At 29.4% G+C, this 16,898-nt stretch overlaps 3 protein-coding genes across 3 annotated transcripts; 1 reads left to right on the top strand and 2 right to left on the bottom strand.

Moving 5' to 3' along the window:
* Window positions 1-1,097: 1,097 nt before the first annotated feature.
* On the top strand, window positions 1,098-4,287 carry Tsp_00753 (proton myo-inositol cotransporter). The gene is made up of 13 exons (XM_003376487.1): window positions 1,098-1,145; window positions 1,206-1,398; window positions 1,459-1,624; window positions 1,679-1,915; window positions 2,154-2,194; window positions 2,341-2,446; window positions 2,497-2,660; window positions 2,743-2,860; window positions 2,921-3,204; window positions 3,272-3,302; window positions 3,362-3,483; window positions 3,541-3,677; window positions 4,186-4,287. Exons 1-13 carry the CDS (start codon window positions 1,098-1,100, stop codon window positions 4,285-4,287), a joined length of 1,749 nt encoding a protein of 582 aa, XP_003376535.1.
* Window positions 4,288-7,069: 2,782 nt separating this feature from the next.
* Window positions 7,070-9,362, bottom strand: Tsp_00754 (carbonic anhydrase-related protein 10). Its single transcript, XM_003376486.1, has 10 exons — window positions 9,356-9,362; window positions 9,104-9,240; window positions 8,776-8,964; window positions 8,571-8,702; window positions 8,471-8,537; window positions 8,248-8,402; window positions 8,034-8,165; window positions 7,756-7,814; window positions 7,660-7,711; window positions 7,070-7,081 (listed from the first exon to the last, which is right to left on the bottom strand). The coding sequence occupies exons 1-10, from the start codon at window positions 9,360-9,362 to the stop codon at window positions 7,070-7,072; spliced, it is 942 nt and encodes a 313-aa protein (XP_003376534.1).
* A 3,158-nt stretch (window positions 9,363-12,520) lies between these two features.
* On the bottom strand, window positions 12,521-16,705 carry Tsp_00755 (acidic repeat-containing protein). Its single transcript, XM_003376485.1, has 11 exons — window positions 16,487-16,705; window positions 16,298-16,407; window positions 16,207-16,243; window positions 15,162-15,273; window positions 15,069-15,129; window positions 14,223-14,374; window positions 13,830-13,924; window positions 13,619-13,754; window positions 13,207-13,303; window positions 13,046-13,153; window positions 12,521-12,662 (listed from the first exon to the last, which is right to left on the bottom strand). Exons 1-11 carry the CDS (start codon window positions 16,703-16,705, stop codon window positions 12,521-12,523), a joined length of 1,269 nt encoding a protein of 422 aa, XP_003376533.1.
* Window positions 16,706-16,898: the final 193 nt, after the last annotated feature.

The raw sequence follows: 16,898 nt of genomic DNA, 5'->3' as shown, positions 1-16,898 counted from the left end.
CGTTCGAAATCTAATTTTGCCAATTAAATATACTCTTGGTAAGTGAATATATTTGTTTGGATAAAAAACTATGAAATAAATATAATATGATAATTATATAATAGGTATGGTACATTTTGAGAATTTGAAACTTAAATAATAGCTTTGATTTTAATTCACCTCCATTAAAATGGTTCATTATTTCTGATGAACAAGTTTTCAACCGATTCTTTTTAAAATGATAAGCATTTTTCAATGTACATGATAACAGTGTCGATAAAATTTACCTAGTTTCAAAATTAAAAATAAGCTTCGCGTTAGAATGTATAATTGTTGCATTATATAAGAAATACTTTTAAAAAAGGTGCATATATTTCTTAAAGTTATTCTTCACAATCAATGCTACCAAATCGATTGTGGAGACTTTTTCAAAGTTATCATTTGAAAATGATCATATTTTGAAAGATTTTATTCTTTTACTAAAGAAAAAGCTATCTTAGACTAGCTGCTAGAGCTGCTTAAATCTGCTTTGAATTTCAACATTTAGGCATGATAACTGTTTATGAGAATTTCAGACAGAATGAAACCTGCTTTAGCAAACATGCTACAATTGTTTATCTGATCGTAGATTGATCGTATATTTGCTTTGAGATGACAGTCTTAAGTGATGAAAGCTCAATAGAAAGCAGTGATAATGCACAGAGCTGAAGTAGTTTTTTCAGTTTACTTCGTCGGTAGCTTTGTTTGAAACAAACAAAACTGTCGGCAATGTCAATCAAGTGCAAAGCAATCAAAATGGCCTGCTCAAAGTTTTACATTTGCTGAAGTTGGTATGCATTTAAGCACTTATATTGAAAACTGAAAGCATAACTAAATTCTACGTGGAGATTTTTATTTTTCATATTTTTCTTTCAGCTCCTCAATCACTTTCAATTGCTTAAACAGTTGGAATCTCAGAAACAAAGAACACATCCAATTGTTGGACATATTATTTTTACTGTATGGATTCACGAAGAAGCTCCACGATGAGATGTTCGTCCACGCTTATCTTGCTCAGTACAGTGGCAGTACTGAGTGGTTTTCCACTGGGATACTTTACAGCCATCGTATCTGGTGCAATGCTGATCATTCGTGAACAATTTCATCTCAATGATCAATGGCAACAAGTGAGTTGTTATTTTAGACAAAAATGTCCACTCCTCTTGCACTCAAAAATTGCATTTTAGTTGACTGTGAGCACAACTGTTGCTTCAGCGGCAGTTTTCTCACTTGTGGGTGGATGGCTTAATCATAAGTTTGGACGACGTAAAGTAATATTGAACGCATGCTTATTTTACATCATTGGAGCCATTGTTACCTCAGTCGCCAATGGTAAAGAAGTTCTCATTTTTGGTCGACTTATTCATGGAATAGCAATAGGTTTTATTTCTATTTTTTATTACTGCTACTTTTCAATTACAAATTAAAATTTAACTGCAGGTTTATCTTCTTGCACAATTCCGGTATATTTGGCAGAATGTGTGCCGACAAATCTCCGCGGTAGAATGTTAATATTGTTTCCCGTTCTAATCACGTTTGGTCAATGGATAGCTTGCATTTTTGCGGCTTCTTTCAGTTATATGCAGGACAAAAATAGTAGTTGGAGGTAATTCTGTCCTGTAAAATCTTTCACAGCACTTTCATAAACAATACCTTTTAGAATCATGTATTCTGTTGGTGGAGTTCCAGTGCTGTTTCAGTTAATGAGCTTTCCATTCATGCCAGAAAGTCCGAGGTGGTTAATTAGCAAAGGTCGGAAAGAAGAAGCATTTAGGGTTTTGAAATCAATATATGGCAAAAATGATCAAGGTATAGCTATGGCTCAAGTAAATGTAGAATCGATAACAGAAACAAGCCGAACAACTGACCCTAACCCAGAAAACAAAGGTAACATCCCGTAAAATGCCATTTTATTTTAAAATATTATTACAAGTTTTACTCAACATTAATTATATTAAATTATAAAAATAATCTACTTTTCTGAGAGTAATTTAAATTACAAGAAATTAAATCATAATCCAAATCGAATCTTTTAAAGTTTGTCCAAACTTAGAAGAAATGAGAATTACTTAACATATTTTTAAAAAGCCATATTTTTTATTACATCATTTTTAAATTGTTTTCCTATATTTTAGTTTCCTTTTATTAAACGATGACTATGAATTTGTTAGAAAAAGTAATTTTTATCTGTTTCTTAAAAATTTGCTCTCTCAATTTAAAAAGTTTTATCACTTGAAACGAATAAAGGCAAAATTATAAAATTAAGTACCTCAACAGTTTCTTTGTGTTCATATATTATAAATCTAAATTAATTTGCATCAGGATTCACTTTACTGAAGATGCTGAAAAAGAGAACTGCACGTAAAGCTTTAATCGTGGGGTGCGCTTTGCAAATGTTTCAGCAACTTTCCGCAGTTAACGTTGTCATGTAATTTTATTCTCATTTTTTCATATATGTTACAATGATCTGATTTTAAGGTACTACAGTGCTTCAATAATTCGTATGGGAGGGGTGAGGAACGAAACGACAGCAATGTGGATGTCAGCAGTCACATCGGCGGCAAATTTTTTAGGCACAGTGTTAGGGGCATATCTGATTGAACGCCTTGGGCGCAGGTTGCTTGTATTTCTAAGCTTGACAGGTAACCATGCTTTTAGATGAAACTACTTTATATACATATATATATCGTATTCAATATCATTCATATTTATTTTCTATACCAGGTGTGATATTTGGTTTATTATTAATGGGAATTGGATTTCATCTTATATCCATTCATGCCATGCCTGGAAAATTTGTTGAAGCGAATCGACCAGCAAATGATCACTGCATTCCATTCAAGTAAGTAATACATACGTTTTATTTAACAAAAAATCTCAAAATAGGCAATATTTAAAACAGTTGTGACGACTGTTCGTATGATCCAAACTGCGGCTTTTGCTACAATTCTGCTGCTTATCATCCTCAGTTGACCGGCACCTGCGTTTCAATAAGTAAAAATGGTTCAGAAATTTTGTCCACTGAATACGCACTGTACGGCCGATGTTCTAAAAAAGTGAATATGCAAAACTTCAAAAGCAGCTACAATGCACCCAATGTACAGTTCGACTATGGTTTCTGTACTACACCCTATTCTTGGATTCCTATTTTAGCAATGACTTCATTTCTCTGCTTCTTTTCCATAGGTTAGTTACTAACTAACATCATAGCAAAAAAAGAACACTGCAAATAACTAATATTATTTTTTTAAAGGGCTTGGAGGCATACCATGGACTGTGAATGCGTATGTTGGTTGCATTTTATTTCACACGAAGAAGATTCTAATATTTCATCCACTTTCAGCGAAATTTATCCAAACTGGGCCAGATCTTGTGGAAATTCTATGGCAACATTTGTTAACTGGATGTTCAACTTGATAACGGCACAAACATTCCTAACTCTGACAAAGCAAATAACTCGTGAAGGTATTCAATTTTTCAATTTATTAAAACAATATTTTCAAAAATAATTCATGTTTTAAGGTGTATTTTTCATGTACAGTGGTTTTACTGTTTTTGGTACAATAGTACTGTACTTGTTGATGCCGGAAACAAAAGGAGTGCCACTAGATAACATCGAAACAATTCTTGAAGGACCGTGGATTTATAAGAGCATGTCAGTAAATTAATAATTTTCCATTTCTTAATAAACATTTCACCTTTGTCAGATCATCAAGTAAACTTCTTGACAACTTACACAGACGTAAAAGCGCTGGATTTTCCACTGAAGTGAATGAAGCCAAATTCTGATATTTATTCATACAAAACTCATCATAATAGTAGTATAATTAAAAACATTTTGCTGTTTATTTTTCTGCTTTATTCCTCATTACAATAAATGCATATATTAAAACATCAAATAAATGTTCAGTAATTTCAATTCATAAAAACAAACAAACATAAATCTGTGAAAAAATAGCAATTGTTTCTTTCATTTAATCATGGGATAACATTTTTATTAATAATGTGTTGAAGAATCACCGTAAAATTGAAATGTTGAAATAGAAAACAAACAATAATGTAAAATGAACATGCTTTACATAATCAACAATCATCTTGCCTTTTTTCCTTTCACTACGCTGTTAAACAGTTCGGGTAAATGCTGAAATTTTCATATATTATATTCAGATTGAAAATAAGGGTTTTTTTAATGTTGTACCTGAAAATCAACCGTTTGTTCAAACCACACCAGCATTGACTGTGCCAAAGATGGATAACTGTCAAAATTGACCGAAGAATCAAAAGATTGTCCCAAATAGTCGAACATTTCACGAAACTAAAAATTTTCAAATAAAATCTCTTGTTTCAATTCCAGTGATACAAATCAATTTGCTCACCAATTCAAATTTCAACGTATTCGCGTTATTGATATCAGACAGCCTATCAAAATTTTCTTCTTCTTGGAAAGAGAGTCGAGCGTAGTTTCTATAATTAGAAATATTCCCAACTAGCCGTGGCTAATGTGAACAAACAATTTCACTTCACTGAGAAAGCTTACTGACAAATTATTTGCAAAGCTACCACTTCGGAACGGAGGCGACTGATCTCTTCAGTTTGATCTTTGTTGTTCTGCTTCAGCTCGCGTAAACAATCCGCTGCTGAAAAAAAATATCCATCACTCGTGAAGGCTGGCCATTTTTGGATGAAAGCATTAAGACAAAAAAAATAAATATATATATACCGCGATACAAGATATTCGCATTTGTCAATTTATATCCGAGAGAAGTGACTTTGGAAGGGAGCAAGTGTTTCAACTCCGCATAACCAACCTGCAACAAACACAGAACAATCGCGATCAATAGATCATCATTTTGAACGTTTCAAACAATTTTATTACTTTGATTGCTTCTCTTCGCATCTTCTCGCAGTACAGATGCACCTGCTTCTTTCGGTCAGTCGAACTATCAACTGTTGCCGAATTTCCAATTGTCGATTCGTACATATGTATTGTCAAGTTCAAAAAACAGCTTTACAAATCAACAACAACAACTGAAAAACAATTCTGCCAAATATCAAAAATAATAAATATATAATTTAAAATTCCACAACAGCAACATAAAATTTGTCCAATAAAAATAAAACTATTTTGAAATTCACGCGAAGCTTTTTCCCCATTTTAATATTGACCAACTCTTTCGTGCTTTATTATATTCAGAAAATACTATGTTCTAATATTGAATATTACCGGCAATGAACATTTTATTACATGTCCTGTTAATAAACTAGCAAATAATCACGTGACAATTACCACAGCTGCGTTACTTCAAGAGTCAACATACTACTTAACTGGACTGCTAACTTTACCAATTAAATTAGCACAAAGTGAAAGTATTTCCCAAGTTGAAAACTGAATTCACGACAATAGTACAAAAACATAATTTAGAAAAGCATGCAACAAACAGTAAATGATACCTGAAAATCTCACAGTACACCACATGCCTGTGACGTCAGCTATAAATAGCATTTCATATGCACAACATCTACATTCATTAATGTTAGTTCTCGTGAAATTCGAAAAAACAAACGGAAGCATCATTCAAAAACAAAATAATTCAGAAAGCACTTGAAAAATAAAATTTTTTAAACCTTAAAAATTGCTGTACGAGACAGATGTGAACTCATTTAATAGTAAATCATAATATTTCATGAAAATTCTTCGCTAAAATTGCAAATTTGCAAATCAAAATCAGAAAAACTTAAAAACATTTTAGAAAACAAATAACCTATTTCAACGATTAAAACTGCAAACTCGCATAGTGTTTGCAATGCAATGGAAACTTCCAATATTTAAAACGCTACATTTGCATACAAACTGGATAAAACAACTGAAATGATACGCAAAAAACTGTGACTATTAATACGGTAGTCTTTTTTCATATTTCCTGTTTAATAAATTAAATATAATGCAACCAATACACTATTATTTCCACTATTTATATTATGCTAGATTATTTCAAATTTATTAAATTTTATAACTTACAAGTATTTCTGCCATGAAAAGAACCTTTAAGTACTAAAGCAGAAAAAACGCATTGAAGCCAAACACAGTTGATAGAATAATCCAATGCTACAGTATTTGTAATAAAGCAAGTTATGCAATTTAATATTCCTTTTAAAATATATTCAGATGGCAGTTATTTAATTCTTTTATGCACTGAATTGCAATTTAAAATTCAATTTAATGCAAACTATATCCAACCGACGCAAATACCATTTTAATAAAATATATCTAATTGTTCCCAAATGCATGTCTGAAACGTTTATCGTATTTTGCACATATTCCCTATAGAATGTAAATATAGCACTTAGATAAAAAAATGAAATGTATGTTACGTTAAAGCATATGAAATATATGACATTTTTAGGTTAATTTTTATGCAACATTAATTTAATGAATTTTATTTGTGCATTATTTAATTGTATGCATGTGTTGTGGGGTGTGTTCATTTCCATTTCAATTTTTTAAAGCTGAAAATGGTGTTGTCACAATTTCAAAAGGTTTTAATTAGAATTCGTAAATTATTCAGTTAATGAATGTTAGCAGAGAATAAACTTATATATGTCTCATCTGTTTCTTGGTCTAAAATAATGGTTTTTCCCTTATTTTGCGTGTCAGATTTTTTATTAGAAATTACGTACTCATTTAAATTAATAATACTGTTGAATATATGCATTAGTGATGCAAGTAGCTGAGTTGCTATAACAAATAATTTTTAATTCGTGCCTTCACATGCTATTCGAATAGCCAAATTATTCGTCCATATGTTGCATAGCTTGTGATTAAATCAGTTAATATAATATAGTATAATATAATATAATATTTAATAGTTTTTGCTATTTCCTCAATGTATTGGCATGTTTTATTTCTGGCGATTTTATTTTTCTATGTAAATATTCATTAAGATTTGTTTCAACTAAAAGTGTACTTAAAGGAAGATAAAGTTTTAGTAGCGTATCTGTCGTTGTCAACATTTTGTCAAAGTTTGAAATTTTCCTGTTTTTCCTTTTTTTATCAACTATTCATCTATAAAATATAAATTATATGCAATAAATCATACTGTCAATGATAATGATATAAATCATACTGTTATCAATGATACAGACGTGATTCATAGTTGACAAAATGAGGTCATACTCTGTAACTAACATAGGTTTTTGTTCTCTTTGAAAATAATAATAAATGTTTTTAATTTTCAATTATTAAATAACAAAAAAGATCTAATTTTTTAAATTTAATAAATTTTTTATTACAAGTAAAAATTGTAACATAAGCAGAAGCTTCAAACTTTGTCATATGCTTTATACACTGCTTTTGAATACTATAAAGAAAAGGTGTTGTGTCAGTGGTTTCATTATTTAAAAATTTTATTTTTATTACATATTAATTAAACAATTTTGAATTTTTTTCAGATTCATAGCTGAAAGAATTTAAAAATCTGCTTACACAAATATTTCTTGCATAGCAATTTCAAAAATTTTATTTTTTGTGAAAGGTGCAGCTGAAAAGGATTCAACGTGTCCTTTTCAATATTGCTGAGCAAAGAAGTTCGCCATCAATTTTCTTTATACATAAACTGGAAGGAATGAAAAATAATTATAAACCAGATAACTGTTCAGGAATCGCTGATGCGGTTTAATTTTCTCCACGGATTTGCTAAATTTAAATATTCAATAAACCTCACCTAACCTTCAATAAACAATGATATACTACCTTTATAATGTAGTTTTCTTTGCATAGAACGGCAGCTGGGAGAACTCTTTAAAATATCAATAATTAATTGTTTAGAGTTTTAAAAGTAATATAAATTACATTAAAAATCCTTTTATAAATTAACATAAGCTCTTATATAAATTATGACAATAATGAAAACAAATGCTATTATGCAAATGCATGCTGTACATATAGTATAATGTATTATGAATATGATTTTGCCAAATCAATTTAAAACATTCTCTTTTAATATAATTATTATTACTTTTGGTTTAAAGTTGATGTTTGTTCGTACACTTCGGAGATTCAACGGCATTACAGCTCGTCCCAAGCCACCCAACAGCAGTGGATCCCTTGCTTTACTTTCTGTTCTCTGCAGATCACGCAAAAGTTTCATCTAAAATGTGTGAAAAATATTTGAAATAGTATTATTATTCATTATGAACATGACAAAATTCTTTTTAGAAGAAAAATTTTACATCTTTGAAATTGATGTACACTGGCTTGTTCATGATAATCCAATGTACTGTTTCATAGCAACCTGGGAAAGTGAAAGAGCCATCGTAAGTTACGTAATGGTTTGTATCTGGAAGCAATTGTCGAATTGATAATGAATGAACAGCAGTTGATTTTTCTAGAAAAATGATTACTTTTATTTTCTGAAAATCGAATTCAATTAAGCTAAAAAATGGATTTTTAAACCTTTGTATATTACTTCTGAAGCCGCTGAAACTAAATATCGCAGTTCTGAATTAGTAAACGTATCAATCTAAAGTTAAACGTTGATATCAATCAAATAAACATTAAAATATAATTTGGCATGAACAGTTAAAGCTACCTCAATAAGTGCTGCAATTCCTACAATTCCATTTGGTTTACGCATGGCTTCAGAGAAATTGTTATAAAGATTCATATTATAACCATACAGTTGAATCTGAAAATAATAATCACTTTTTTGAAATATAATAATTTTAAATTTATTAAATGTTAATTAATAAACTGTTTACTTCGCCGGAAAATGTTTCCCCGTCGATTGTATGTTCAGAGCCCATGTAATTTTTGATACCATACCGCAATATCAGTTTACTAGCTTTATATTTATAACTATTCAGTGGACCACTGTAAATTGTGCAGTTGTGTTCTGGATCCAAATCAAACATCAGAAACTGACCAGTGTTTATCAAAGTACCACTGACCTGAAAAAATTTCATCATAAATAGCTCAATAGCTTTTAAAGTATTTTTAACTTTAAGAAACTTTCCCCAATTTTTGTGTTTGAATGAATATAATAGATAAATAATATATTCTTATATATTATATTAAAAAATACTGTACCGTTGTTTTGCTGACAGTAACTGGCTTCAGAAATGGATCATAAAGTAAAAGATTTGGAATAATATTTATCGGTGATTGTTGTTGTCCTTTGGAACACATTTTCCAATCTTGATTAACCAAACCCCAAAATGCGGGTCCTTAAAATTTTAAAATAACATCGTAACATTGCGATGCACATGGAATTACAAAGTAAAATCAAAGATTAATTTAAAAATGAAAAAACCTTGAACACTTTATATTCACATTTGATACTGATCATGTTTGAAATATTTCAGCTGTGTTTATCTATTCATTTTGCTAATTTTCCAATAATCATTTACAACACTGATATTAGCATTTGCTTATGCAGATGGAGTAAATTTAGAGTGCCATTAGCTTAATGAAAACAGATGTCACCACCGCTTATCAACGTTTTGCACGTTGCTTGTGCTAATGTGCTACATTTGTACGCATTGCCAGAGTCAACTTTTGTATGTTATTGCAAATTTGGCTTAATAAGCTTAAATGATTTTTAACAAACGTTTATTTCCGCATTTCAAAATATTGTTGCATTTGCATTTGATGAAATTCAACTGAAATAGACAACTAATTTCAGAAATAATCCAATCCATTTATCACTTGGTGATAATAATTTGCATGAAATACAGTATGCCACATTTGAATTTTGTGTTAATGTTCATAAAATTAAAGAAAAAATGTAGTAAGCAGAAAATGACAGTGTTTTAAAAGTATCGTATGGAATGCGCTATTCTGAACAAATTTACATCATTTGGTAAATTTGTTTGCGCTTCATTTGCAACGACAAACAAAAGTTTTTCTTTGAGCAATCAAATGTCTTTCAAAAGTGGATCGTTAAACGGAAATCATTTTAAAAAATATAAAAATCAAATTGTTCAGAAAAACATATTTTTGAAATATTGTCAGTATGTGCTCATGAAAGCGAAAAATTTAATTAATGTTGATGTTTTAAATATGTTTTTATTGATTTCTTCTTTAACTGCATGCACATTATATATCTGATGAATTTGAATGGAAAATATTTTATACCTGATGCGTAAATGATTGATGCTACTCAAATTTATAACATTGACAATACAAGCACAAAAAAGAATTTTATCTTACAGTTACACAAAATGCAGATTCTATTTTCACTTTTATGAAAATTCTTTTAAATTTTTCTTGAAAACAAATCAAAATTCGGACTGATAATCAAAATCTCTCCTACATTAAATAAAATTAACGTGAAATTTCTATACATGATTATATTGTTCATACCTTATATGCGATTAATATATTGATATAGCTGCTGATAATTTATAGCAAAAAATATTGATAGATCAATATAAGTGAACACAGTTGAATTTAATATTATTAAATTCTTCTGGAAACAGAATAAGTAAATAAAGTAAAACAGAAATGAATGAATAAAAATGAGTTCTGATAGATTTAGATAATTATGATAAAACAGTAAAGAATGAAATTCACTATTAATAAAATTATCTTTTGATGCATTGCTTTAACAAAAATACATACACGTAAAAATCAACAAAATTTCAGATTTGAAATGTAAAGCGTTTCAATTTAGCAATGATATTAAAATGCTGCAAAAAATTAAGAAAAACAATTTCTAATATTTGTGAATGGTAAATTTCACAGCGTACAATCTTAAGTTTACAATAAGTCGAGTAATTCAAATTTAATGAAAAAATTTTGCATGTTTATAAGAACTACAAAAAAATGAAACCAATAAAATGTTTCATTAAATCTAGTGCTTTTACAGATTCTTCGTATTATATTATTTCATAAGCATGTGCATGCGCATATACTTATGTATGCGCGTACATGCAATGCGTGCAAGCAGTGAGTCAAGATGTTGCTAATGGATAACAGGAAAACATTCCAAGTAAAATGGTATTGATAAAGATGTCAGTTTGGAAAAGAAAATTCATCAATTTCTCTGCATATAGTCTTCACACTGCAAAAGTGATTTCTGCATTGAACGATTAAAATAACGATAAACCTGAGCATTACTCGTTGAACAATCCGATGAACGATAAAAATTCATACTGACAGTTTAATTTTTCAATGAAATCTATAAAAATATCAATCTGCACTAACATTATCAAATAAACAAGTGTTTTAATAAAAGAATATCTTATACATTATCAGTATATGCAAAAGAAAAAAAGATATGCAAATTCAAAAAAGAAAAAATAATAAAGTAAAAGTTTCGTTTGATTTGTAAATTCTGTTAAATATAAATGTAAAAGAAAAGAGTATGTCTTAAATCTGTAAAGTCAATAATAATTTCTTTTTTAGTGAAGCGGATCATTTATAAATCAGAACAGTTTTCAAGGAGAAGTGTTCGATCGTGTTTATCTGAGGTGTGACGCATTTATGCATGCAAAAAGCTTGGCACCCGGCTATTGACCTGCTGAATTGGTACATCGATCGTGCTTTGCAGCTTTAAAGACCATTTGTGAATTGTTTTCCGCCACAATTTTATTTTTAACTCCAATACTCCCGCAGGGTGATATCTCACCCATGTATAAAAAGAAATTGGCAAAGTTGCTGCACAGTTAGCTAATGCATCTACCTTTTACATGCTAATGTCATAGGTTTTTCTTCTTTTTTAATATTTACCTGAAAAACCTTCATACGTCCACCAATGATCCCAAGAAGTAGCATAAGCTGAAATATACATATCAAATTAATTTATATTTTAATTTGATTTGAATTAAATGAAAAGCAAATCAAACTTACAAGCAACAATTTGTAAAATAAGCCGTAAATACGGCATTTCCCAAGTTCGCATTTTGCCTCAAATCAAGCAATAATCGCCAACTATCTAATAATATATGCAACGTTTGCTAAATCGTTGCTCAGAGATGTAGACAATTATTATTCGGATACTGTTTTGCCTGACCTATTTAGACCACTTGAATAAAAGTATGCTGCTCGAAAGCACAAAGCAACCGAATCACTTCCGTCCGCTAGCTCTGCAGTTCCTTCTTTACTGCAATCAATGCTTGGATATGCACGCCCACTGCCGGCAATTATCATTGGCGCTTTTGAAAATCAGTAAAAGTGAAGTTTATGCACAATGTTAAGCTTTTAATAAAATAGTTTCAACAAATTAACAACAAGAACATTTCAATCTCCTATGATATTTCCATGATAAAACTGTCTGAGTGGCATGCATATATATATATATACATATATGTATGCATATAAATGTGCACTTCATTATCAAACAATCAAATCAACATTGTCATTTACAAAATTGCATTTGAGAATCAAAAAAAATGTGCTAAAGTACTAAAAGAAATATCTTCTCTTACAAATAAAACTGAATGTTTTTTCTAGATAAATAAAATCAATTATCTGAAAGTTACTGTTCGTGACCATCTCCAACTTCTAAACATCGAGTATATCGATACCATCATTGCATGGAACGTATTGTCCAGTCTTCGAATTCAATTTGAAGCAAACAAAATGTTTCCGGCAGAATTTGCACACTTTTCGCGCAATATTCAGCGACTTTGTTTGACGACGAACTCTTCAAATTTGAATACATTCATTTCGATTTTATGAATATTGAAAAAGGAACAAAAATATAATTACTTTAATAGGATATATTAAACTTAAAGAAGCGGGATTATTATTTATACTACATTTTAAATTCTTTTCCTTCTATTCCATATTAAAAAAGCACTTCACTTAATATATATTTATGTTGAACGTTATCTGTATTATTCCTCATTTCAGACTTGAACCAATCAGAATTAAAATTAATAAAAAAAGTAATAGTAAAAATAAAAAGAGCAAACAAAAATTTATCTTAAAATAATTTGAATAATCTCAAAATTAAATGTATAATAAGTGATTATTTTTTGATTAAAATAACAGAACAAACAATAATAAGAATAAAAAGAAACTCACTCTCGAAAACATGAAGGGCAACGATAAATGTATTTCGTTGTTATAACGTATTCATGACAAGTTTTCACAACCGGCATGTTTGGTAAAACAGATTCAGCAATAGCACACCTATATAAAAAAATGCATAAAATGAAGTTTTAGCAAAGTTTCTAACAACGTACCATCTTTTCCAGAAAGGTCCATGCTTTTCTATTTTCTGATCAATTATCCAAACAGCAGCATGACACATTTCATGCAACAAAGTATCCCGTATACGCTCTAAAATACAGCATTTTTGAAATAAACTTCAAAAGTAATCTATAAGCTTCTGCTAGTAATCATCAATAATTTTTAAAATTTTACATTTCAAAAAAAATAAATTTAAAATTTAAAACCAATGCTTCTTCAAACTCTATAATTACAGTATAAAAACCTAAACACTTGATAAAAATAAAAAACTCATAAAACACCGTCTATATTCTATTTAAATTAAAGTATAATAAAGAATACGAACAATGAAATATTTGATATAAATATGTTATTTACAAAACTACTTCATGCACCAAGTAATAAAAGAAATGTAATTTAACTCACCACAAGTATCACACACTAATTCTGACAACTCTATAATACAATATGGAAGTTTAGTGAACCTGTTTAATTTGCATCTACAGTATCCAGCAGTTTTATATAAACGTCGATTGAAACAAATTTCCATATCTTTGGGAAGCTGAAATGCATATTGTTACAAAAAAATAAACATTTGAAATATTACTCTGTTATTGAAGACGTGTTCATTAAAAACAGAAAACAGTTCTCTTGTTAGCTCCATCTTTTTGTTAGATTTTAATAGTTTCTGATCCATCATACGCTGCACAGCAACAGCAGGAACAGTATTTTCTGAAATACATTTAACATATTAAGTATAGCCAAAACAAGTTTAATTTTCGCATAATATCTTTTATGAAGAACAATCAGCTTCAAGAACCGTAATGTTAATGTATTCGATAACTTAAACTGTACAAATCAGTACGAAATGTAATGGGAAAAAACATACCACATTACATATTCAAGTAATTGTCTAGTTATAAAAATATTTCAGCGTGCTTTAGATATTTCATTGCAATGCTCAAATCTCAGCACAAGAATATTTTCAGATAAAATAATTTGTTATTTCTAAAGTACAACATTCTCATACCGTTGATTACATCTGGAATTCCATTTTCTTTTGTATTCACTTCAAAGTCGTCTTTTTCATTTATGTTAAGTTTTTTAAAATGACGCGATATTTTACTTAATTCTTCACTCGATAACTCCGGGTAGAGATCACGAATAACATTCATCACCATGCTTTAAATGTTAAGCAATTATATAGGTTATTTGAATACTACAGTAATTTTAAAGAAAACTAAGTGACAACAGTTGAAAAATAAAAGTAATATTGAATAATGCAAAGCGCATTTAATCTATGCTCAGAATTAGTCTAAATAAAAAACTTAAACAAAAGATTAAGTCAAAAATTATAATAAATTAACTTTAAGGCAGCATTCACTGCTGAGCATGAAATAATGTTATAACACATGAAGCATTATTTTAGGTAATTACTAATATTGAAAATTTTCACACTGAAAAAGTATTTAAATTTATAATAATAAATAATACGTATTAATTTTTTAAATTACAGATATTTTAACTATTCTGTATATTACACACTTTAAATATCATTCACTTTACACAGATATTTTACTCTTATATCATTACTTCAAATCACATGATTTAAATATCTTTTACTTTATATCCGATATTTTATTGTTATATTATTTTCTTTCTTTCCTTTTCTTGAGAGCAGTGGCTATTTCCGTACTCCTCTGAATTCCGTTGCAAGCATGCCGAAGCCTATTCCAAGCGAATTGAAGACTTCACCTGCTGAAAGGATCGTTTTCAATGGACCATTTGAAGAGAAGAAAAATTATCCATTCAGCATAATTAATAATGGAAAAGAAAAAATTGCCTACATGATCAAATTGTCCAATGAAATATGTACAATGTGCGAGCCATCTCATGGAGTTTTAGATCCTGGTGAAAATGTGTGGATTCGTGTTCATCTGGAAGAATTTAAACCGACAGTAGAAAATACTCAACCCAACACACTGACCATCGAGTATTGCTTCCCACCAGAAGGCTCGGATAAAAATTTCAATCCAAGTTAGTTCCGGCTTAACGTCATCATTCGACGCAAGCACGTTGCACTTGAGTACAATGCATAATATTTTTTGTCATTTTTTACGATAATAATAGTTAATTATGTATTACAAAATTTCACTTAGCTTGGAAATCTTTGTTACAAATTTTCGTTTATATTTATTTTCACCATTACTAATAAAATGCACTTTATTGTTCCAAAATGTTATTTTGTAAAAAAAATTATATATATATTTGCACAAAAAATTTAAGTTTCTACTAAAATTTAGGAGTTAATGTAAGCTTAGTGTTAAGTATGATTTCTTTTTGTAACGCAATACTATCATGAGCTTTTCGCCTTTTTTTTTAAAAATAAGCAGTTGAATATCTTACAGTTACTTTTTCGAAATAACATATAAAATATAAGTAATGTTGAATAAAAAATGAATCACAGTTTTTTAGCGATAATAGTTACAAGAAATTGTAGTTATTGTTATGCATCAAGAAATAAAAAATATCACGTGTGTAAATGTCTATCTTACAATTTCTATATAGTTGAATATTTATAATAATTTTTAATAAGTTGCCTGAAAATTAACAACTATGATGACTAATAAAGCGTGGTAATACCGATAGTAATTGTATAGTAAAACAAGAATATTTTAAGTAAAGCAAAAGCAAGTTTCTTTTTATTTCGTATAATATCTTACTTTAAACATAACAAACATATGTAAATGATGACAAATTGTCCAATAAATGTCATTGTTTATTGGTAATAAAAAATGACGCATGATAAATTTTACTTGTAAACGCAAGTAATAAATGCGTAAATATAAATTTATAAAACAACAGTATAAAAGAATTCCAAAGGTTGCATTCTATAATGTTGAAGCTTTTTGTTGACAAAGAAAAGGTCGTTCACTGCTGCAATTATTCCAGTGCAACTCGATCATCATTTTATCTTTTTCTATATGACATGACAAACAGTTTTCTTCATTTACATGGCCATAGCTTTCATCATCAGAGATTTCAAAAGGTCTAAAATAGGAAATTTAATTACTGAATAGTAAAGTAACTGAATATGTAAATTACAGTTCTGCAATGTTGACACCCCAGTCTCGTAACCAGGTAAAATTTCCATTAATGTACTTCATCCCTATCCAGAAGCATTTTCCTTCTGGGATGAAAGCTGTAACGGCATGCTAAATAAATAAATAAATAAGCGTGTATAATTCAACAATTATAAGAACAATTGTACATTCTTTCAATATATTTACTCACTAGTTCATCAAGAGTAGATGGAACAAAAAGATTTTTGTTGGATTTTTCACATTCTTGTTCAGCATCGGAAAATTGCATTGTAGGTTCACCGTAAAATGTGTACGAAAAGTTGGTTGAAGTAAAATTTAACAGGCTGTGATTATCAATTAAATAATCTGCCGTTGTAACATTTTGCTGTTCTGAATGTTGAACATGAATATTTGATGAATGATTGCACATCGAAGATGCAGTGAAGATGTTGAAAATCAGCAAAAATGTATGCAACATTTTCGATTAAAGAAATGCAATGCAGTTTGAAAACTGATGATGGCAATCAATATTTATAACCGAGTAGAATTGAACTCTTCCAATTCAGCGCTGGACACAATGAATGACCGTTACGCTATCCAGTCGTATAACTTGTTTGCAAAAG

Source organism: Trichinella spiralis, assembly GCF_000181795.1.
Source record: "Trichinella spiralis strain ISS 195 chromosome Unknown Scfld4, whole genome shotgun sequence".
Lineage (NCBI taxonomy): Eukaryota > Metazoa > Nematoda > Enoplea > Trichinellida > Trichinellidae > Trichinella > Trichinella spiralis.
This window is presented reverse-complemented; position numbering and strand designations above follow the sequence as displayed.

What these genes read in the sequence shown, in the direction of transcription:
- Tsp_00753 (XM_003376487.1), top strand. Translation starts at nt 1,098, where the DNA reads ATGCTGATCATTCGTGAACAATTTCATCTCAATGATCAATGGCAACAA. An exon ending in TCTCTGCTTCTTTTCCATAG is followed by an intron (nt 3,205 to 3,271) that starts GTTAGTTACTAA and finishes ATTTTTTTAAAG; the next exon opens with GGCTTGGAGGCATACCATGG. An exon ending in ATACCATGGACTGTGAATGC is followed by an intron (nt 3,303 to 3,361) that starts GTATGTTGGTTG and finishes ATCCACTTTCAG; the next exon opens with CGAAATTTATCCAAACTGGG.
- Tsp_00754 (XM_003376486.1), bottom strand. An exon ending in TGTACATCAATTTCAAAGAT is followed by an intron (nt 8,166 to 8,247) that starts GTAAAATTTTTC and finishes CACACATTTTAG; the next exon opens with ATGAAACTTTTGCGTGATCT. An exon ending in TATAAAGGTAGTATATCATT is followed by an intron (nt 7,712 to 7,755) that starts GTTTATTGAAGG and finishes ATTTAAATTTAG; the next exon opens with CAAATCCGTGGAGAAAATTA.
- Tsp_00755 (XM_003376485.1), bottom strand. Translation starts at nt 16,705, where the DNA reads ATGTGCAATCATTCATCAAATATTCATGTTCAACATTCAGAACAGCAA. An exon ending in CATGAGATGGCTCGCACATT is followed by an intron (nt 14,375 to 15,068) that starts GTACATATTTCA and finishes TAACATTTAAAG; the next exon opens with CATGGTGATGAATGTTATTC. An exon ending in TAACAAGAGAACTGTTTTCT is followed by an intron (nt 13,755 to 13,829) that starts GTTTTTAATGAA and finishes TATGCATTTCAG; the next exon opens with CTTCCCAAAGATATGGAAAT.